The sequence below is a fragment of the Pseudochaenichthys georgianus genome, chromosome 12, assembly GCF_902827115.2.
Source record: "Pseudochaenichthys georgianus chromosome 12, fPseGeo1.2, whole genome shotgun sequence".
Taxonomy (NCBI): Eukaryota; Metazoa; Chordata; class Actinopteri; order Perciformes; family Channichthyidae; genus Pseudochaenichthys; species Pseudochaenichthys georgianus.
In genome coordinates this window covers 26,570,466-26,593,877 of record NC_047514.1, presented here as the reverse complement: position 1 = coordinate 26,593,877, position 23,412 = coordinate 26,570,466, and the positions used below count along the sequence as shown (strand labels likewise).

Sequence of the window (23,412 nt, the reverse complement as noted above, 5' to 3'; positions counted from 1 at the left end):
GACGCTATTGACCATGCTACAGTTGTTTGTGCAACATCTACAGCAATAATGATGAGGCAATAGCCCCGCCTCTCCCCACCTCTGCTGCTCACCCCCACGTCAAAGTAAACTGCATCCTGAATTCAGATTATTTATCTTTCTCTCGCGAGTGAAGTCTAATCTGACAGGACGGAGACACGCAGCTCTGCTCACCTGCAGCTCCTCCCGCTGCAGCAAAACACACACTTCAAGTCAGATCATCACCCTTAGCTATTTTAATGACCTCTCAAACTACCTAAACTAGTTATACATATGTTTATTTTTTACTGTCGGCTGGGTCACTCATTACTGGATCAGCTGCTGCATGAGACAGACACTGGCGCTGTCCGAAGAGAGGGAGGAAAAAGAGAGGCTCCGTGTATTTTATTATTATATTATATAGAGTCGTTATTCATTTGTTTTAAAGCTCAATAAATAACAAAGAAGACCTTTGACCGGCACTTTTATCATTTTGTCCGGAAGATTTCAACTTTAATACACGCTGACTGGCGAAAAACTCTGCCCGGTTCCCTCGGCCCCCACCGCGGAGAATAAACAGAAGGGCAACCATGACAACCATGCTTCTTCGCTGCTTTTGTGGAGGAAGTTACAGCGCCACCTACAGGCTCCTGCATATGTACTGCAGCTTCTCCAGCGGTTGGAGCTAAACGGAGCGGTCTCGTGTGGGCAGACACTATCCGGATAATTATTGCATGTGGACGGAAGCCGTTTGCGATTGCGTTTGCGTTAATCCTATGCGTTTAGCCGTTTTCGTCCTCGTGGGGCCGCAGCCTAAAGCTCTGCCAGTCAGTGACATATGCTAATGAGCTTCCCTTAGGCAGCAGGTATCTATTCCATCTGTAGTCTCAAACTGGAGTGATGTCACACACTGTCAAGCCGCCATCACCCATCTGATTAGTGGTTACATCTTGTGCAACCAGCATCAGAAATTACCTCTAAAATTAATTACAATTAAAAGTGTTGTTTTGGTTAACTTTATATTTGACAACAAGCGTGTTTGAGACTGTGGCACTGAAAACAGTTCACACAGCTACAGGACACATCTCCCTCTCATCCCTCCCTCAGGACCTCTCCTTCTGATCCCCTCCAGAGGTGGACCAGGGCCCACACAACTAACTAAAGAGTTTGTGGCATGTTTTAAATGCAAATGGTGGAACTCACTTGCCTCCAATAAGTGTGAGTGCGTTCCGTCCTGTGCGCACGCAGAGCTGCAATTCACTTTTAAAACAAAGGCTCTGTGCAGAGACCGCTTTGACAGCTTCTGATTAACAGGATGGACATGATGTAACTGAACATGGCGCCTCATTAATAACGTGCCAATACAACACCATCAAGTAGTAATCAGCCCTTATTTGTGTGCATATTTAAGAAATGGCTTTCTTTTGAGTTTTCAGCTTGTTACAGGTCTGAATATGCTCAATATGTATCATCGTTTTTATTGCTGTAATTATTTCTACATAAGTTTCAGCATTTTCTTTATTTTAAAGATAATTAAGCAGCAAGTATCCGGCTAGCCGAAGTTATCTGTTATGAATATGTCTTTCTTCGTGTAAGAATATTGACATGTGGCGTCAGGGAAAGGTGTCAACTGGTTGCATCTGAGTGTGTAATGTGTGAGCTGGCAGCGCGTCCACCATGTTCACCCTCTTCCTACAGCGTGGATGGGAATGTATGGAGCCATGGGAATATCATTAGTGTTGTCAACCCAAAAGTACAACACAAAATAAGATCTGTAGAAGAATATGATCAACATTGTTGTTATAATTTATTCTGTGAGGAAAAAGAAAGGCCATCTTATTTCATCAGTACATTTAGTTACAGTATGCTCATTCTCAGGTTCATATTTGCATTTCCTGCCTCTACTGTGACATGTTCCACATGAGCTCAGTCTGCTCTGATTGGTTAGCTGGCCGGTTCTGTTGTGGTTGGTCAACCTCTGAGACATGTCCTGCCCCTTAGCCTTTCATGTACAATGTGTTGGAGCGCTAGCCAATAGAAGTGTGAGTGTAACATAGTGATATGTCATATGTTATATACGGAAGTAAACAAAGGAGTCCAATGGAGGCGTTTCAGGCAGGGGGGGGAGTGTGTGGGAGAGACACTGTCTGGAGGGAACACAGGGAGGATTGTAGCCTTTGCAGACCATTTACATGCACAGAAAAGGGATGTCCCGATCACCTTTTTTCGCTCCCGATCCGATTCCGATCATTTGATTTTGACAATCTGCCGATACCGATTTTTCCCGATCCGATCTTTATGCAATGAGAAAAAAAAGGTAACAGATAACGGCTGGTCATCCAACGCGATGAATTCAGCTATCTTGGCTGTTGTTTTTTTGGCCTTTTCTCTGTTCTGGGGCCGTTTCTCTTTCCTTTTAAAAGTCTCTGAAAGTGTCGGTTGTTTCAGTGCCGTTACCTGAGTGGCCGCTGTGTACTCGTCGTGTTGTTGTTGGTGTTTGTTTCTCAGGTAGCGTATTAGATTGGTCGTGTTGAACGTAGCTCTGTTCTTTCCACCACGCGGAACCTCCGCCTTGCAAACATTGCATCTGGCTGTTACACTGCCTTCGCTTTCAATTTTATAATACTTCCAAACTCCTGACATTTCAGCTGAACGTAGCCTCTCGTTAGCTTACTGCTACTATTAGACACTGCGCCCACTCTGTTGCCAGATTTGAGAGAAATAAGCAACCAGGTCTATGAAAACAAGCCCAAAAGAAGCAACACATACATGATGTTGTGTCATTTTAAACCAAAACTAAGGACTCAGGATGACTTTAAGACGTGAACATGCTCATTTTAGTTTTGTAACATTAAATAAAAAATAAACATTTTATAAAAAAATATATATATATTCCCGATCCCCGATTTTTTCCTCCCGATTCCGATCTTTTGAAAATCACGTGATCGGCTCCGATCCCCGATCACGTGATCGGATCGGGACATCTCTAACAGAAACCTATTTAACACCCTGCAGGAAATAGAAAAACCCAACATGCATAACAGGGCCCCTTTAAGACATTTCACTCAAAACTGAGGTCCAATGAAAGCATTGAACGCCCGACAAAAATACTTTCCAAAAATGTGAAAGCCAGAAGATCACAACAGTCTAAAACAAATTAGACCTGACCTTCTTGGTCCAGTCCTTGAGTATCTGCTGGAGAGGGTACAATAATAGACAGCAGGATCACCGGCCTTCTGTCTTCTTTTCTTCTATCAGAGTGAAAGGCTTGATGAAGCCACCCTCTCAAATACTCAAGGACAGTTCATCCCCCCCGCACGGGTTTCTGCCTGCAGCCTCGACACCCACTTACTCGCTTCGTCGGCGCTGAGAATTCGTATAGCCCACGAGTAGAACCAAGAGACATGTCCTTTATTCCCTGTGCTCTTAAATTGTTCTATAAACGTCCTTTTTATTTCAGAGTTCATTCTCTTAATTTCATGCTTTCACTTTGACGCTGATTGCTATGATGTTAGGAGGCATTTAAGGATTCACTTTTTAAAAACTGTATTTATGCTGCTGTACCCTGCCGTGACAGATTTTAATGAATGAATTGGGATAAATGAAATGAAATAAACATGACGACAAAAGCTTTTTCTGTAGATAGAAACATACTGTTCATTCATTTAATCTAGACAGGCAGATGGCTTAAACTGTATGTTCGTGTGTAAACACTAAATAGATTTGTGTAATTCATGAATATGGTGGTGTGCAAGAGAAAGAAGGTGTTACTTTGGGACGGAGCTGCTAGTGGTTTTCATCCTTTCTCTTTCAACTTTTAGCAATAAAAAAAGGGAATTTTAGCATTTCTTTTCTCATAAAGTCATAAAATGATGGCTAGTATTGCTGCCGGCTATTACTTCTCCATTCAGTTACAATGAAAATGAAAAAAACAAATCAACCTGTAATGGAGAAAGGCCTGAGAGCAAAACACATCAAAGGTGAATCATTTTTAGATTTCCATTCATTTTATGTTAGATGGAAAAGGGATATGAAATCACTCGATTTGGTCGAGTTTGGTCGATCCTAAAATGAAGCCATGCTTGAACGGACATCTTCCATATGCACACATGAGGTGTTAAGCAACAGTAATGTTAACATTTGAAGCTATTTACTGCTTTCAGAGGGAGGCTGCTGGAGAGTGCACTCACATCCAAATGTGGGCTGTTAAAGATGGCTGAGTCTAATGTTCTTTAAAATCCACTGATATTGGCATTCATTTGGGGACATTTTGTTAAACACGGTTTCTCTCCTTCCAATAAAGTAGCTGTAACCATTTCTAGACATTCTTATGTCATGCCAGAGGACCACAGACCACGTACATTTTGTAGTTTATCTTCTTGGTGGGCACTAAACTGTTGAATTCAATTTTGAATTAGCCACATCCTGTGTCTGATTTCAATGGTAAGCACTGACATCTCACTTGTATCTTATATATCTTACAATACCAAATCATGATATTGAACAGTTAACCCTGGACTTACCATGAATACTGCATTCATTCCATTGCTCCATTAGGTTTTATTAGGTTAATAAACTGGTACAATCAAAAAGTAAAGATGCAACTAACTGAGGCTCTGGCAGTGATTTGTGTTTGAGCCAAATGTATTATGGTAACATTTACACCTGCAATAACTGATGCAGAAGAAACACATGTGATAACACTTCTACTGTGAGGCGATGACCTCCGGCATCTCGGTTTCTCTGTCAGGATTACAGAAGTGCTGCTGGCCTGATTATCGTGACACTTAGAAGTGTAAGGGAAGGCTGAACTAATTGCATGTTGGAGCAGATCCGGACCAAGGAGAGCAAATCAAATGTGTTTCAATCTGAAACTGACCTTCTTGTGCTTTTTGGGCTTTTCCATCTCTTGTAGTGTGTTATATCAGTTTGTGTTCATGTCAATGATCTGCAAAGAGTAAAATCCCAAAGTTCACGCCAGAGGGAGATCCCTGTCTGAAATCCCTGAATTGGACACCTTTTTTTACTTCAGTAACATAGTGACATCACTATGTAACATTTGTGCTTCGAAAAGAAAGACAAAATAAGTACTTTTTGTACATTAAAGCATGTAAACATATCACAATGGAGGCACGAAATACAAATATTAATATAGCCCGTTTATCATTGCAAGATAGGGCATTGGTGCTGCATTCAGGTGCTGTTTAGGGCTGTACCCGAATATCCGAATATTTGGTCGTTGGCCTACTATTCGGTTTTCAATTTCGTTATTCAGATATATATATATATTTTTCTCTCCCTAAATGTATTCTATCAATAAAGGTGAATTGCCACATTCTAATACTATATTTATACTTTTTAATTGCACTGTTAAAATGTGGAAATATATACATCTCAGCTTGGGCGCCTGACATCGCTTTCAATAGCTAGATCTGATCGATATGGACATAAACGCGAGTGAAGTCTAATCTGACGGGAGAGAGAGATCAGCTGACGAGTGGACACGCAGCTCTGCATGATCACCTGCAGCGGTGAGCGGAACTACACACACTTCAGGTGAGAATATCACACCTAGCTATTTTAATGACCTCTCAAACTACCGTAACTAGTTATAGATATGTTTAGTTTCACTGTCGGGTCACTCATTACTGATCCGCGAGCTGCATGATACTGGCGGGCTGTCAGGAGAGGGAGAGCGATCCGTTTATTATTCCCGTGATATTATAAGTTACTGTTCACTTTTTAATAATGTAGTTAATCTACTATAATTAGTTTGTTTAATATCGAATCATATCAATTTGTTTTAAAGCTCAATAAATAACAAAGAAGATGTACATTTTGATTGAGTACATTTTTATGATTTAAAAGACATATATTAAAAAACTAAAACTGCTATGCTAAGGTCGGAAAGATATTGCTGTCACTGGTTTCAAGGAGAGGACACAATGCATAGTCTAACTTTAAACAATAGACATGGTACATGACTGGCAGGAGGATAGAGACGTGGGTTTATGGAGGCAGCCTCTACCAGTGTCTCCACAAACATCACAACATGTTTTTGTATGCCATCATTAAAGTGTAACTTTGCAAGAGTTGGCTGTCTGTAACATTGTCACCTTATCTCTGAGCACCGGCACTACAGTAACAGTATGCAGTGTTGGTAAACAGGAAGCACACCTCAGAATAGAATACACAAAACATACCGGGAACTTTTACAGTCTAACACTTCAACTGGATACTGAGGTATTCATGCTTGCGGAACCACTCACGAATCCATCCTTCGAGAGTTGTTAGTCTATTTGGAAATCTTTCAACCGTAGGTCAAGGTTACAATAAACAAAGCTATTACTTGCACTTGATTTTTTCACATATTCCAAGAGCGAGTGTGCTGTCCCCGGTATATGTAGTGTGTATTATCTTAACAGCCAGATACACTCCCTCCGTACACCAAGACTCTGAAGACGTGAATCCTTCGCCCACAGGTGTAATGATATAAGGAAGGTGTGAAACTAAAAATAAACAAGACCAAATATAATCAATTCTATGATCATTTCTACATACACAAATATGCTCAATGTATATAAATCAACACAGCTTTAACATGAATTGAATTGCCTTGTTATATTTACTGTAAGCTTTTTAATGTATTTATTGTAATTCTAGAACTGAAACAGTTATAAATGGCATCATATTTTAAATATAATCAGCCATTTGTACATGTATTCATTTAACTCCTTGCATTAGCCTTGTACAATATTGAGACAACTCGGAAGATGTCCAGCATTAAACACCACAGAATACAATATTTTCTAAAAATAATCATCTGTAATTGTTAATAACACAAACATAAACAATACTTACAGACGATGCGATCAAAGGCATTACGACGTACTGTATGCAGATAGCTGGATCTCTAACAAACAATAGCACATTGCTCACAGAGCCATGCTTTGCCCCTCTCTCATGATCACCTGACACGCCCATCTGATGATGTCATCATGCTTCTTAAAAGGGACCACGACGAGGACGACAGGCACACAAAGAATAGCCCAGACGATGCAAGGGTAGACTTAGCTGTAACAGAACAGCTAGTGATGAACACATTCTCGTCGGATGAGATGTACAAGTTGAATTTCAAGAGCTCTCCTTTTCAGCTTTCATTGTTATCTCTTCCCTTCCCCTCTGTATTTCACTTCCCTTGTGTCTGTCCCAGTGGAATCAGATATGAGAGGTGATAAGGGGCCAGAAGGAAGCAGAGCTATGGATGAGGACCGGGAGCAGTAAAAATGTAGCGGTCCATTGTTAACGTTGGAGGGTGATATTGATTGGTGCTGTGTTAAGTGAAGCGTCAACACTGTAACTGAGGCCAAGGCAGGCTCGTAAACATGTTGCCTCCATCCTGACCTGCTTCTGCAACTCATCATTTCATTACATTATGAATATCTGACCTTCACTGCAGACCTGGTCCTTGTTAGTTGTGTAGCTAATATGTTTTCTGCTTACATGGATACTAGATAAAACCACAATAAAACGCTATTATTTAAGAAATATTGCTATACTTTTTTTACAATCCTTTTTTATACTTAAAGGAAAAATAAGGTATCATTTCGTTTTTGTATTATTGTCTTTCTGCCAATATGCTGTATACCAAAGAGCATTCATGAGATACTTATACCCACTGTGACATGATGCAATAAAAAACAGACAAAAGGGGATTCAGAAAAAAGGGACATTTCTTTGTGGTTTTAATTCGAAGTTAAAATAACAACAACTGCATTTCAGCAAGTTGCATCAGTAGAAGACACCATACAGAGTTCAAAGTCAAATCCTGAAATTGAACAAGTGCGTCCCTTTCATGGTCTAAAAGTTGTCATCTCAGTCTCAGATCAAATGTGACACTCATGAGGCTAATATATTTGCAGGGTTGGACGTACGCGCAGGCATTGTCATAAAGCCCCCATTTGCAGAGTTCGTTCTTAAGACTTCAGCCCTTCCGATCAGAGATGGGAATGAAGCCTCATAACTCAGTGTCAGGAAGAAGGCTTGATGGGAATGTAAATACAAGTTGGAAAATGTATGTTTTTCTGTAAAGCCCAGGCACTTCTACAGATAGACCTTAAAGGACCCTGCCCGTTTGCCCTTCTATTAGAGAAGGGCCCTTTTTTTCAAATCAGCACATATTTAATCTCGGGTCTGACTAGCGTGTGTAGTCTAAACCCACTTACGGTATTGCAGGATATGCATTCTGATTGGCTGTGTGATTCACCCATTGTGACCTGGTTCATTTACTGTCATGTAGCCGTGTTTTAAACAAACCTCATTGGCTTGTTTTTAATATATACATTTAAATACCCCTTTAACACTGTCACACAAGTTGTCAAACCAGGCATATATTTATTTCATTAGTAACAAGAAGTGCAGGCATGCCCTTTGATTAATGTTTAGCTCCTGCCCCTCTAACCTGTTCAGCTGGTGCCTGGTATGTGTGTGTGTGTGTGTGTCAGTGTGTGTGCTGTACCTGTCCCCATGTCAGTGTGCTCCTGAGACAGGTGCTGGCTCTGGTGGACCCATTCTCCGTTGCACTTGAAGAAGATCTGGAGAGCGGGCCGGGCTTGGCACCGGAGCTTGATGGGGGTGCTCTTGATGATGTACGCATCAACCGGCTCCTCCAGGAAGTGAGGCAGGGTCCCGGACTGGCCATGCTGCAGGGCTTCCCCTCGAGGGCCTGGAGAATAAACGAGAAAGAGCTTAGGCTCAAAAGGAACAGAAAAGGAATTGAGTGGTAATTATTTATCCACAACAGCAAGATGGCTGATTTAAACCATCTCGGATTCCTTTCCTGCCAACTAACCCTGCAGTGAAATGTTGTTTTCGACACACACAGAAACACCTCACAACTAGCCCACTCTCTGTCTTCCCCCAGCCCCCCCCATCCCTCACTGTCTCTCTCCCCCCTGCAACCAGACCCAACTAGCAGCCATTACTCCTTACAGCGACGCCTCCCTCAAACAAATTGTTTTGGAACACAACGTGAGAAATAACACAACAACACAACATCACCCGCCCCCACCCGCCGTCTATTCTCTGCCACAGCATTGCAATACAATAATTTACAGAAAGCACTGAACAACAAATCTTCCAGAGACACACCATGTTCAATATTTTATTTTCACAGGGAGCTAGGGCACACTAGATTTTGCACATTTGCAAAACATTATAAACATTATAATATTTGTATTTGTATGGTTACAAATAGCTACAGTAAAGCTATGGTTACAAATAGCTACAGTAAAGCTATGGTTACAAATAGCTACAGTAAAGCTATGGTTACAAATAGCCACAGTAAAGCTATGGTTACAAATAGCCACAGTAAAGCTATGGTTACAAATAGCCACAGTAAAGCTATGGTTACAAATAGCTACAGTAAAGCTATGGTTACAAATAGCTACAGTAAAGCTATGGTTACAAATAGCTACAGTAAAGCTATGGTTACAAATAGCTACAGTAAAGCTATGGTTACAAATAGCTACAGTAAAGCTATGGTTACAAATAGCTACAGTAAAGCTATGGTTACAGATAGCTACAGTAAAGCTATGGTTACAAATAGCTACAGTAAAGCTATGGTTACAAATAGCTACAGTAAAGCTATGGTTACAAATAGCTACAGTAAAGCTATGGTTACAAATAGCTACAGTAAAGCTATGGTTACAAATAGCTACAGTAAAGCTATGGTTACAAATAGCTACAGTAAAGCTATGGTTACAAATAGCCACAGTAAAGCTATGGTTACAGATAGCTACAGTAAAGCTATGGTTACAAATAGCTACAGTAAAGCTATGGTTACAAATAGCCACAGTAAAGCTATGGTTACAGATAGCTACAGTAAAGCTATGGTTACAAATAGCTACAGTAAAGCTATGGTTACAAATAGCTACAGTAAAGCTATGGTTACAAATAGCCACAGTAAAGCTATGGTTACAAATAGCCACAGTAAAGCTATGGTTACAAATAGCCACAGTAAAGCTATGGTTACAGATAGCTACAGTAAAGCTATGGTTACAAATAACTACAGTAAAGCTATGGTTACAAATAGCTACAGTAAAGCTATGGTTACAAATAGCTACAGTAAAGCTATGGTTACAAATAGCTACAGTAAAGCTATGGTTACAAATAGCCACAGTAAAGCTATGGTTACAAATAGCTACAGTAAAGCTATGGTTACAAATAGCCACAGTAAAGCTATGGTTACAGATAGCTACAGTAAAGCTATGGTTACAAATAGCTACAGTAAAGCTATGGTTACAAATAGCTACAGTAAAGCTATGGTTACAAATAGCTACAGTAAAGCTATGGTTACAAATAGCCACAGTAAAGCTATGGTTACAAATAGCTACAGTAAAGCTATGGTTACAAATAGCCACAGTAAAGCTATGGTTACAAATAGCTACAGTAAAGCTATGGTTACAAATAGCCACAGTAAAGCTATGGTTACAGATAGCTACAGTAAAGCTATGGTTACAAATAGCTACAGTAAAGCTATGGTTACAAATAGCCACAGTAAAGCTATGGTTACAGATAGCTACAGTAAAGCTATGGTTACAGATAGCTACAGTAAAGCTATGGTTACAAATAGCTACAGTAAAGCTATGGTTACAAATAGCCACAGTAAAGCTATGGTTACAAATAGCCACAGTAAAGCTATGGTTACAAATAGCCACAGTAAAGCTATGGTTACAAATAACTACAGTAAAGCTATGGTTACAAATAGCTACAGTAAAGCTATGGTTACAAATAGCTACAGTAAAGCTATGGTTACAAATAGCCACAGTAAAGCTATGGTTACAAATAGCCACAGTAAAGCTATGGTTACAAATAGCTACAGTAAAGCTATGGTTACAAATAGCCACAGTAAAGCTATGGTTACAAATAGCTACAGTAAAGCTATGGTTACAAATAGCCACAGTAAAGCTATGGTTACAGATAGCTACAGTAAAGCTATGGTTACAAATAGCTACAGTAAAGCTATGGTTACAAATAGCCACAGTAAAGCTATGGTTACAAATAGCCACAGTAAAGCTATGGTTACAAATAGCCACAGTAAAGCTATGGTTACAAATAGCTACAGTAAAGCTATGGTTACAAATAGCCACAGTAAAGCTATGGTTACAAATAGCCACAGTAAAGCTATGGTTACAAATAGCCACAGTAAAGCTATGGTTACAAATAGCTACAGTAAAGCTATGGTTACAAATAGCCACAGTAAAGCTATGGTTACAAATAGCCACAGTAAAAACAAAAAAAACCAGTTCTGTTGGACGGTAACAAGAAGATTTCTATGGCATTTTTCAGGGGATAATGGAAGCGACAGGACCTGAAAAGTGCAGCATTTCTTAATCACAATGTGATCCCGCTTTAGCTATGTGTATACGTTTGTTTTGACAACCTCTGTGCAATAGAAAGGTGTGACATGACCAGAAACAAAAGAAAAAGTAGTGCAAATCAGAGGCGGCGCTAGGGGGTGGCTACTTGGGCTCAAGCCCCGGATGTTTTCTGAAAAGCCCCGGATGTTTCACTTAAAAAAAAAAATTAAATTTTTTTTTTTTTGAAAATGTCTCGGGAGTAATGTGCAGTACCGGAGTCCACCAGAGAGGCAGCCGCTGCGGGACATTAGCGTGCGTACTGCGTAGCCTTCCCTGCCCTGAAGAAGAAGTGATCCTTCCTAGTGCCTGACGAGTTTTAAGCTAATAGCCTATAAAGTTATGGATATTAGAAAGTTATTTTCATCGAAGCAGGCGCCACAAGCTGCAGCAGCAGCAGTATCAGCAGCTGACAACAATGTCATCACCAGCAGTGAAGAAATGGATGATGTTTCAGGTTTGTGAATCTAATGGTGATATCTGCACTCTGGCTGACTGAGTAAGGAGTGAAAAAGAGTGATGTACTGTAACGTTAATCTTATAGCTAGTAAACATGGAGTAACCAAGGCAAGGCAAGTTTATTTATATGTCACCTTTCAACACAAGGCAATTCAAGGTGCTTTACAAAAATGAAAGACATTCAGACAAAGGCATTTAAAAAACAGTAAAAGATAATAAAAGAAACATTAAAAGAAAAAATACATGAATAAAAAGTTACAGTGCAGTTTAAAATATGAATAGTTCACACAGAAGTTCCACTTTACTGATGAACACAACAGCTCAGTTTAAATTAAAAGCAGTGACAAAAAGAGAAACCACACTAAGTATACCCTTATATGTTAGTATGTATACAGAACTTGACTACAAATTATCCTAAGATGTAACGTTAACCCTTCATACCTCAGTCTACTTTTAAGACACTAAAATAACGTATTCCAATTTGTATTTTGTTTTCGCGCATGGAATTATACCGGCTCTCGTTTCAGTACACATAACAACGGAACCACTGAACAACGGAACTGACAGGCAACACTCTGAATCCGATTGGCTGTGACTGCATCCACTCAGAGTGCCCGATTCAGAAACGTGACTCTTACACTCTTTACGTCACAAACAAAGATGGTGGATGAGAATAGATCTATAAAACGATAGCGGTGCGGTATGCTAATGGAAACACACGCCAAACATGCTAAATCACATCAGAAGGCATCACCCAGATTTTCCAATCACCGGAGCCCGGCAAAAGACAACAGCAGTTCAACAGCTGATCCCCGCTGTTTTTAAGAAGCCAATAGACATGAGAGCCGAGAGACCAAAATAAATAACGGAAGCTTTTGGCATATTTTTTCAACGACTTTGCGTTCTTGAAACACTTTCTTATTATTTATGATGTAATATTTTCAAGACATTCTTTTTAGTTTTACAGCTTGATGAAACCTTTTTGTTTGACATCAGCCATTATAGATACTATGGCCATCTGAGTGTGTGTGGTACTGTTTGTGGTTTGTTTTTTGTCACAATTCACATGTTATGTCACGCTTGTAGTTTTGTCTGTGTTGGTGTTTTTCTTGTCTTTGGGTTTCCTGTCTTATTGTGTAAAGTGTTCACCCCCGTTTCCTGCCTGTCTGCTTTCTGTCTGTTTCCCTCCCTGATTACCCGATTGTGTTCACCTGTTGTCCTTGTGTTTCTCCTGCCCTGCCCGGCTGTTTCTCGTTGTCATGATTACCCCTTCTTGTATTTAGTCTTGTCTCTGTCTGTGTTCAGTGTTGGGTCATTGTTTGTTGGTGACGGAGTTCACCGGAGAGTGTTCTGTTCTTGTCATTTATCCTTTATCCTTTATCCTTGGAATAAAGGGTTTCTCAAAAGTTATCTGCATTTGGGTCCTGCTTCCTTCACTCAGCCGTGACATTTTTAACTGTTTAATACAGTTAATTATTCAAAATGTCAGAGTTCCTTATTTTTAAACTGAAACTTGCACTACTGTTCAAAAGTAAATAACAACAAACCTGGAATTATGCATTTGGGACCTTTTTTTGCTTTTTGTTGTTGTACCGAACCGTGACCCCCAAACCGAGGTACGAACCGAACCGTGACTTCTGTGAACCGTTACAACCCCTAGTCCCCGGTGTTCCAGGGAACTCACCAAGTGTCAGAAAACACAACCCTCTCTCTTTTCCTCCATACCCAAATCTCTAAAAACGGGGCTGCAACGGATCTGATACAGACTGATCTTGAATTATTTTCTACGTCACAGAAGTGGTGCTCCGCTTATTGGTCAATTCTCCACCTATCAGGGGAATGTGGGGTTGGGCCACGGCTAGGGCTGCAACAAACGACTAATTTGATAATCGATTAATCTATCGATTAATGAAACGATTAATCGACTATTCGGACTATTACTGTATGCCTTGCACAATTTCTCAAACGCTCTTATTTAGCCATCAACTTTTAGATTTAGCTTGAGGTTGTTTTAGGCATGTGGAAACTAACAATGAAGACAATAAAGATGAATACTTGATTCCAAAATACATATATTATTGAAATAACTTAAATTGTGAACAAAACTAACATTGCTTTTTATTCAAATTAAATAAATAATATTTCACATCAAAAGAAACAAGTGTTTTAACAAATCGTATTAAATAATCTGATGACAGAACTGTAAACAGAATAGCTGAAACTTTAACAAACTAAATAATAATAATAATATATAATATTTTTATAGCGCCTTTCAGGAAACCCAAGGTCGCTTTACAAGTCGGGTAGGGGGGGGGGAGTAGGGGAAAAAAGGCAGACAGGTTAAGGGGGTGGGGGGGGGGGGAAGTAGCGGACAAATACACCTATTAAAACTAACTATACAGTGGAGCCTTGGTAAAAAGGTGCGTTTTGAGGGCTTTTTTGAAAATGTCCAGGGTTGGGGCGCTGCGGATTTCGGGGGGGGGAGAGTTCCAGAGGGTGGGGGATGCCACACTGAAGGCTCTGTCACCAAAAGTCCGCAAATAACTCTGTTACCTCTAATCATTATGTTTGTATAATGTAGTTAGCTCCGTGTGTTGCTGCTAGCATACATAACACCTGACGTGAAAACGTTACTCGTGGACGGGGCTACAGAGCTACTAGAAAGACAGTGGAACCCGGTGCATTCCTCCGTCTGAATGTGGAGCACTTTTGCTAAATGTTTAGATAAATTGATCGTGTTACCGCCCTTACGTGCTAAACTCTTATTCCACTTTTGGTAACGAGCATTCTCCACATCGAGACGGGTAAAGTTTAACCCACCTCGGAGCGCGTTCTCTCCGCCCATCTCCCACGTGTGTGTGTTGCTGCATGTTGCAGCTGCCCGTGTGTAAACTGCCCCGCCCCCTCGCAAGCAGGCGGGGGAGAGAAAGATCGAAAATACATCATAGACGCATTTGTTTATCTTTTTGCATATTAGAAACGAGTTGGCGACACTAAGACTGCGATATAATGTCTTTGTAGCAATAATACATGACATATATTTTTTAAATGTCTCCAGTACCGATACAAAGACCAATAAAGTTAGAGCTTAACGGGGCGTAAAACACACGTGATGACGTCACCAACGAATCGACGACTGAATTAGTTGGCAACTAATTTGGTAATCGATTTTAATCGATTAAGCCGATTAGTTGTTGCACCCCTAGCCACGGCCGGCCATTGCGCTGGAGACGCTGTAGTACATATGCCAGGCCTGTAAGTGGCGCTGTAGTCTGCCACAAAAGCAGCGAAGAAGACTTCCCGCGCATGGTTGCCCTTCTGTTTATACTCTGCTCTGGCTCTTTTTCTCCCTCCCCGAGGCAAGCGTTTGCTCCCGCTGCTGTAATTCAATGCAATCCCTCCCTCGCTGTAATTCTCTCCCGGTAGTCCACCAGCAGATGACAAACACCCTCCTCTCCGGCTCTTCCAAGGAACGAGGGGGACCGTGCGGCAGAGTTTCAGTTAGATTTTTATTTCGCCGGTCAACATGTCAGTTAAAGTTTAAATCTTCCGGACAAAATTAAAAAAGTGCCGGTCAAAGGTCTTCTTTGTTATTTATTGAGCTTTAAAACAAATGAATAACGACTCTATATAATAATAATATAAGAATAAAACACAGAGGACGGAGATCTCTTTTTCTCCCCGCTGCAGCCCAGCAGCTGATCTAAAAGCACGCTCCCCTCTCCTGCAGGGGGGCGTGGTGCAGCTCACAGAATCAGCCCCCTGCAAAAACAGCGCTGGAAAGAGCAAATAGAGCGAAATGAGGCATGGCTAAAATGCAGGATCTGTTTGGTATTTTGAAAGAAAAACTATTTATATACTTTATATAGGTATGGCCCTACAATATATTGTTCAAATATAGCATGATATGTCCCCTTTAAGGTATTATTAAGGTAGGGTTAATGTTGCTCTCAAAGTGCACCAGATTGATGCTTTTAACTTCAATATTTAAAAAAAATTCTTCCGAGGGGAGCATGCCCCCGGACCCCCCTAGAGGAGGTGACGACCCCCCTAAAGGATGTTTGGTCCACCCCCCACTTGTAAAAAAAATAGCACTTTACCCCTGCACCCCCGCCCAACAACTCCTGGGCTAAGCCCCGGATCTCCTACAATCCTAAATCCGCCTCTGGTGCAAATCATTGGAATAGAAATTCAACGAGAGAGACGTCCGTATGCTGCTCAGACAGATCTGCTGTCCATAAAGACTCCTTTGATCTCTCAGATGTTGGTGTTCACTAGAGACGCTTAATTCATTTGAAGAATTCACCGACAACACATTGGCATCACATTTAACATGCATTACTCCCTTCTTCTCCCCCGTCTGAGGTGTGTTCCAGTCAGCGCACGTTTTGCTACTTCTGAGGCCCCGAAAGTGTAATTACACTCCGTCTAATCCCCTAGTTTGCTGGAACCTCTTTCATGCAAGTGTGAAGGGTTTAGTGAGGCAACCCGTCCCGCGCTCGCCCCCACGATCCCAACTCCCCGCTGCATGCTCCTCCACAGTGATGGGTGTACCTCCGAAAACCCCATCAGGATTAGAGAACCAGCTCTCTCTTTGTCTCTCCAGCAAATCAAATCCTCCTCCCTTTCCTGGTGGATGTCTGCTGATTGAGGAGAATAGATAAAAGACTCCCTGATTCCCTGCCTGTGAAAATCACAGAACAGACTCAGTGCTCCTCTCAACGCGACATGTTCTCCCCGCGTTCCTGGAACCCGGGCTGAACAAAGAGACATGCTTTTCATTTCAAAATGACTAGCCCCAGGCAAGCTTTTCTTGTAAAGAGAGCGCTCCAATTTGTTTTGCGCACGGAGCAATAACATGGTGTTTGTGTTTGGATAGATGCAACACATAGACGTGAGTGCGCACTCCGACTATGATAGACGGGAACATGAATGCACAGCTGTCAAAGAAAACCCCAACCCTCCGAGTAATGACTCATTTGTTAAACGATCAGGTATTATTTAAATGCTTACCAACATGACAGTTTAATTCCACGGCTGCTAATACCTTAAATAACAACGTCAACAGGGTAAGGTTTAGTAACGCATTACCGGCTTTATCTCAGAGGTACCTGTCTGTTCATTTTTATTTAGCAGGTGGGATAGAATTGCAGCAGACATATTAAGCGGGACACAAGGAAAGACACTTTGGTGTGATTTAACCTCAGGCTGGTGGTGGGACATGTGACTCAGGGGGGAGACACAAGCACTTAACTGGAAGAGCGTAGCGGTCTCTCTGAAATGGCTGCATATAGATCACAAAGTGCAACAGCAGGCAGGGGTCTATAAGGATGCCCCCCGGCTGCGCACCTCGCAGTAAGCACACACATGGAAATGAGCTGACTGACACTGCTATTGGTTCTCCCTCATGTTCCCAGGAAGGGCCGAACAACAATGTGTCTCCTCACTATGCTGCTGCGCTGTCATTCAATATGCCCCCCCCCCCCTCACCGTGTTCACAGTGATCTACAGCCGTTGCCTCCGCCCGGCAATAACACACGTGGGGCACAGATACATCGCGCAGTTTGAGGGGAAACAAGATATCACTGCCAAAGGGCTGAGTGATGGCTCTATGAAACATCCGCTCCCTGCCCGTGTCGCACACACACACACACACACCACACACACACACACACACACACACACACACACACACACACACACACACACACACACACCACACACACACACACACACACACACACACCACACACACACACACACACACACACACACACACACACACACACACACAACCACACACACACACACACACACACACACACACACACACACACACACACACACACACACACTTTAGCCCCGGAAGACACACTCAGGCTGCTAACTTGCACTTTACACGAGTAATGCACTTGTTGCACTTCTACTCCACTAAAATTCAGAGGTAAATCGTGTAATTTCACTCCACTACATTTAGATGAATGATGTGAAATATAATCAAGTGTTAAATCAGACTTTAGTTCCACCTGGAGTAAATCCACCAGCTACCCTGCAGTCTACAAAGTCATTCAGACTAGCTGCACCTTCACCAGCTTTGAGAACACTTTCATGATCAATCATTATAAAACATATCATATATATTATTCTGACATGGACCAATCAAACAATGACTACTTTTACTGTCGCTACTTTAAGGTGTGGTAGGTAAGTTTGAGAAACCGGCTCGAGATACACTTTTTGTTATATTCCATGGAATGCTCTTAACATCCTGATAGCAATGAATATCTGAAGTGCTTTGACAACAATCCATAAAAAATGTCATCTGTAGAAGCCGTAATACTGTAAAAAGTACAACCGGCTAAAGTAACTGGATGGCCTACCTGCCTGTCAGCCTTCCATCGGGGCACAAACTTATCTCGTGCCCTCATTGGTCATGTGCGCGTTCGTGTGTGTTGGAGGAGGGGCTCTGTGAGGAAGTGGCAGATTTTCTCCGGTTGTGTATTTTCAAATTCTAGCGATCTCGAGCCGGTTTCTCAAACTTACCTACCCCACCTTTAACTATATTTTGATGAGAATACTTTTCTACTTTCACTTGAGGAACATTTTGAATGCAGGACTTTTACTTGTAACCGAGTATTCAAACACTGGTACTTTTACTTTTCCCTCAGTACAATATCTGAGTACTGTGTTGCAACCTTAAATGAAACGTTTGCATTTCCTCAAGTGCGGCAAAAGCTCCATCTCCTCACATGCAAAATGAAAAGCAATGCGTCTCTTCTGTCAGTTCAATGTATTCATAGCTTTTAGTGGGGATTCTAAAATAAATGAAGGGAAGGAGCCCCGAGCTGACTGGACTACATTGGTAAAGCCTTTGGGTGGGAGCACAGGCTGCTTCACACACAGAAGGATGACTTTTGCTCCAGCACACTCGTTGTGATCTGGAGAGCCAGGCAGAGGCTTGCATCCTGCACATGATATCCTGGCGTCCACACTGCTGTCCTGTCCAGTGTTCTCTTCCTCTTGCTCTTTGTTCTTTACATAAGCAACTGCAGCAAAGCCCACATCAGAACATGTGCAGATGGACAATGTTTTACATCTTCCAGCTTTGATTCAAGGTCATGGCCAAATGAAGTTCATACAGTGAAGCAATGACAATCACAACATTACAAAACAAGGAGATGCTGTGGATCTTACAAGTCAAGATGTCCACAGTAGCACACATCCAGTGTTGGTGAAGAACCAGAGCAACACATTGAGGATGATACGCTCTTGAAGGCAGCACCCACCTGGACAACAAGACTTTGAATGGCTCTCACGCAGCGAGTGGCTCCACGTCCTGTGAAGCAGAACTGATTGCAAAAGGATCCTCTTTGTTAAGAGGCTGTTGCCCTCTGAACCTGAACCCCCCCGCCTCGGCTGCGCATTACAGGAAGTAATTGTTCACACCTCTTTAACACACAAGGCCTTTGTATGCATGGAATATTGAACACACGCTCAATCTGATTGTCCTTTTGACAATTTGTACAGAACAATTAGTGCCGGGTTAATATGGGTCACTGTTGTTTGTGCAGGACCTGGTTCACAACCGCAGCTTTGTGTCACTCCCCTAACAGGGACGCCATCTTTCACATCATTACAATACCTTGTTATGGGTTGTTACAATTGACATTTAACACAATTACACAATTTATTTGGTCGGATCAAAAAAAGACGTGTCTTGGCAAATAGCACTTTGTGATCATGTTAATAATCTGATATCTGCACTTTAGTTTAGTATGCATTTTAAAGAGGCCCTTTATGCTGTCCCCTTTCCTGTAGCATGGTCTATAGGATTTAGTGCATGTGAAATGGTCTGCAGAGGCTAACATTCCTGTGTTTCCCTCCCACACACACGCCCCCTGCCTGAAACGCCTCAATTGGACTCCTTTGTTTACTTTTGTAACATAGTGACATCACCTATCTAACACTCTCGCTTCTATTGGCTAGCGCAAATATTGTACCTAATAGGCTAAGGGTTGGGAAATCTCTAAGTGGCTGAGCAATCACAACAGAGCCGGCCAGCTAACCAATCAGAGCAGACTGGGCTCTGGTTTCAGACAGAGGGTGAAAAGAGGTGCTGCAGCAGGGCAGTATGAGAAACATACTAAAGCATGGAGACGGTTGATGTCCCATTGGAGCGAAATGCAAATACAGTTGAAACTAAAACAAATAGCAGAGGCCCCTTTCATCCCTAGCTATTTGAGAGTGGGGACTTGATAGATTACATTTTAAGGATCTTCTTCAAACAGATAGTAGTTTTTCACAAAATGGTGTCCTGCTTTGGGAACAAATTATTATATATAACAACTGTTCTCAATGTCAGAAGATTGCTGTATACAAAATACACTTCAAATATGTTCAATGTTTCGTAACTCTGTAAACATGTCTTGCTCCAAACTACTCGTACGGTACCTGTTGTTCCACCCCCCCTGCACGACACCCTGTGTGATGATGGGTTGATTCATCAAAGAGAGGACATGTCCTTGCACCTGCAGCATCGCCACTCCCTTCACTTCTCGGCTTTTTATTGCTAGTTCACTTTTTTGTGCTACATTTCCATTTAAGTTGGTCTTCATGAACCCTGTTTAACGAGTGTTACGTGCCAGGCAGGCTGTACATGTGTGGTTTTCCTTCCCTCCTGTGTTTCTCTCTTCTCCCTGTCTTCTGCACAGCTAATCAGCAGCTGATCGGTATCTGCCTGTGCACCTGAGTCTGATGGCTGATTGGATCCTCTCACCCTGAGCTGGCCTATCAGCAACCAGGGCCGACCATAAGGAGGCACCCAGGAAGTCTTCTCTCTCTCACTCTGGGCCTGTTGCTGAGGAAGGAACACGGCTGTGCTTAGCAACTAAAGCTCTTTGGATAATCTGACCTTTGTTAATGTGTGTGTTGAGAGGTGGAGGAGTTAGGTAAGTCTGGGGTACCCTGTACATCTCTCACCACCCAGCTAACTATTGTTTAGACACACTAGGTAAGCGGATTGTTGCCACCCCTGTATATTGTTTTGTCAAATTCCTTTGTAGTTAGTTAGTGAGGGTTTTTGTTTGAGTTTGGTTTCAAAGGATAATTGTAGAGAGAGGCCTGGTTTTGTTATGCTTGTTTCTTTTGTTTGGCACAATCCTTTGACTCCTCCTCCTCCTCCTCCTCCTCCTCCTCTCCTCCTCCTCCTCCTCCTCCTCCTCCTCCTCCTCCTCCTCCTCCTCCTCCTCCTCCTCCTCACCAACAGAGTGTTTGTTTAATTGTATGATATGATGGGTTACAAGGATTAAACCTTTTGTCAACCTTTACTCTGACTCTCTCATAATTATTGGTTGTACGTTATTGTCTCCAGCTCCCCTAGACCTTAGTGGGGACGTAACAACGAGCCATATTGAATTAGTGTCAAAACGACATGAGTTCAAACTTGGAACAGTCGTGAGACACCAACATGATCTCCCTCTAAAACTGTATGTGAATTACCAGCATGCACTGACAGTGTGTGTACGTGTGTGTACGTGTGTGTGTTCGTGCGAAAGAAAGAAAGGAAACACTGAGTAGGAGAGAATATATTGCTTTAATAAAGTGGAAAGTTTTCTTAATGTGTGTTATCCAGTAATCAGTGGCTTCGAGCCCAAAACCGTTCTCATCTTCTGCGTTATTCTTACAGATTAGGCATTCGGCATACTTTCATATCCTAAATGTTCTGCAATAACAGTAACATACACACATGCCGTGCATCTCACTGCTTTTTAAATTACCCCGAAATATATGAAACATTTAAAAAAGGGAAAATAGTGCACAGGAAAGTTGTCAAAGTGCTTTAAATCACCCGACAGCATTCAGTATTAATAAGCAGGAAGCAGCTGCTTAGCCATGAATTAGCAAAGGGATCATCTAATTAATTCCTAGTTTGTTCATTAAGAGCCAGTGGCATAATTGTTTGTTAATTACCTCACCATGTTGACATTTCGGTAACAGGTTTGAGAAATAAGGTGGTTAACGGGGACGCAGTCTCCCCATTTTATGTGCTCTAGTGTTTGTGTAAACACTGACTGTGGGGCTACTGTGTCTGTGTAAATACAAGCATAAATACAGCTTGGAACGGTCAATGCAGCATCCATTATCTATGCCCAAATGTGAGCTGTTCACGGATACTATTGACGCAGATCTGTGCTGCAGATGGACGGTCGATAGCGGATCAGAGGTGAAGCTAGCAGAGGAGATGGGGGTGGAAGGAGATTGGTGAAGCAGATGATAGGTGGGTGTTGAAGTTAGTAAGAAGCACTGGGGGAGCATCTGTTCATTTCAACCGAGCAACGGCAGGAAGACAAGAAATGTGTTCAGCCGGTCTCAGGGAGTGCTTATAAACCTGTGTCCAAAACAGATAAGCAATTCTATTTTTTTTGTTTTTCTCTGCCAACTTCTGTCCACTGAAGGATCAGAAACCTACGATGCACAGCCCCCCCACACACCCACATCCCTCTGCAGAGATTTCTGAATGACAGATTAACCACAGGGGAAGATGGAGTGGCAGAGATGGGATTTCTTTGATCTCCCGGCACAATAGCAAATGGGGCGAGAAAGGCGGCACCTCACAGAAAGCCTGACAGTGTACAGTGTGTTGCAGACCTTAGCCACTTTTCAACCACATGAACACACATCCACCTGGGGCTGGAGGTGTCGCCCTGACAAGCTGACGGGTAATAAACTGCTCAGCAACAATGCCTTATGCACACAGACTTCACGGTTTAGTGGAAGCGCAGCTAGGTATCCGTGCTATTCCAGAAGCTTGCCAAACTAGGATTCAATTGGAAACCCTAGGTGATAACCAGGCCAGATTGGAAGGCATTATTTAATCACATGCCTGTTTCCTTTCAGGTTATTCTCCTCTCTGTCCCGGGAAAGTCTATCATCGCTTCTGTCACACTGCAGAACGCCCGGAGCTCTTAATCTACTCTCTTACTTGTAATTCTTTGCAACGAGTCTCACAAACTATTCATTTCTGCTCTGCCTCTCGGAAGCGAAAGCAGCCCGGCCCGAGCTGAGATGCCAGCAGAGCGCTTGTTCAAATATTGATGCAAACCTCTCATCTGTCATCTCAGGACACAACAGACATGTACGTGCACACAATGAGCGTGTGTGCCACCACGGAGGCAGTCCCAGGCACACACGGTTTCCCTTAAACACATGCAGATGTTGTCCCAACAAAACTAGGACAGACGCATGTTGGCTCGTTGCTCTCGTCATATTTCCCCTGTATCGATTCAATGCATTTCTGCTCAAAAGTATGTCCAACAAATCAGACCATTTTCTTATCTCTTCTTTTTCTTCACACTTAAAGTAACAGTCGCACAGGGAGCTGCTCGGTACGACCGAGCTCTTATCTGTTACGCAGCAGCCCCACTGCAGCAGCGGGGGGCAGGAGTCTATGGACACCTGGATGGTGGAAAATAAAGGATTAAGCACTACACTTCACCATCAAGATGCATCCTGTGTATCTGAGGTAGGGGTGCGCTAAGTG

General features: G+C 42.2%; 1 protein-coding gene across 1 annotated transcript in view; it reads right to left on the bottom strand.

Annotated features, from left to right (window-relative positions):
- Positions 1-23,412, bottom strand: part of unc5da (unc-5 netrin receptor Da) — a 245,368-nt gene that overhangs the window by 80,545 nt on the left and 141,411 nt on the right. The window contains exon 2 of the mRNA XM_034095950.2: positions 8,516-8,722. Within this exon, the coding sequence (XP_033951841.1) occupies positions 8,516-8,722 (207 nt within the window). The remainder of the gene's footprint in view (positions 1-8,515; positions 8,723-23,412) is intronic.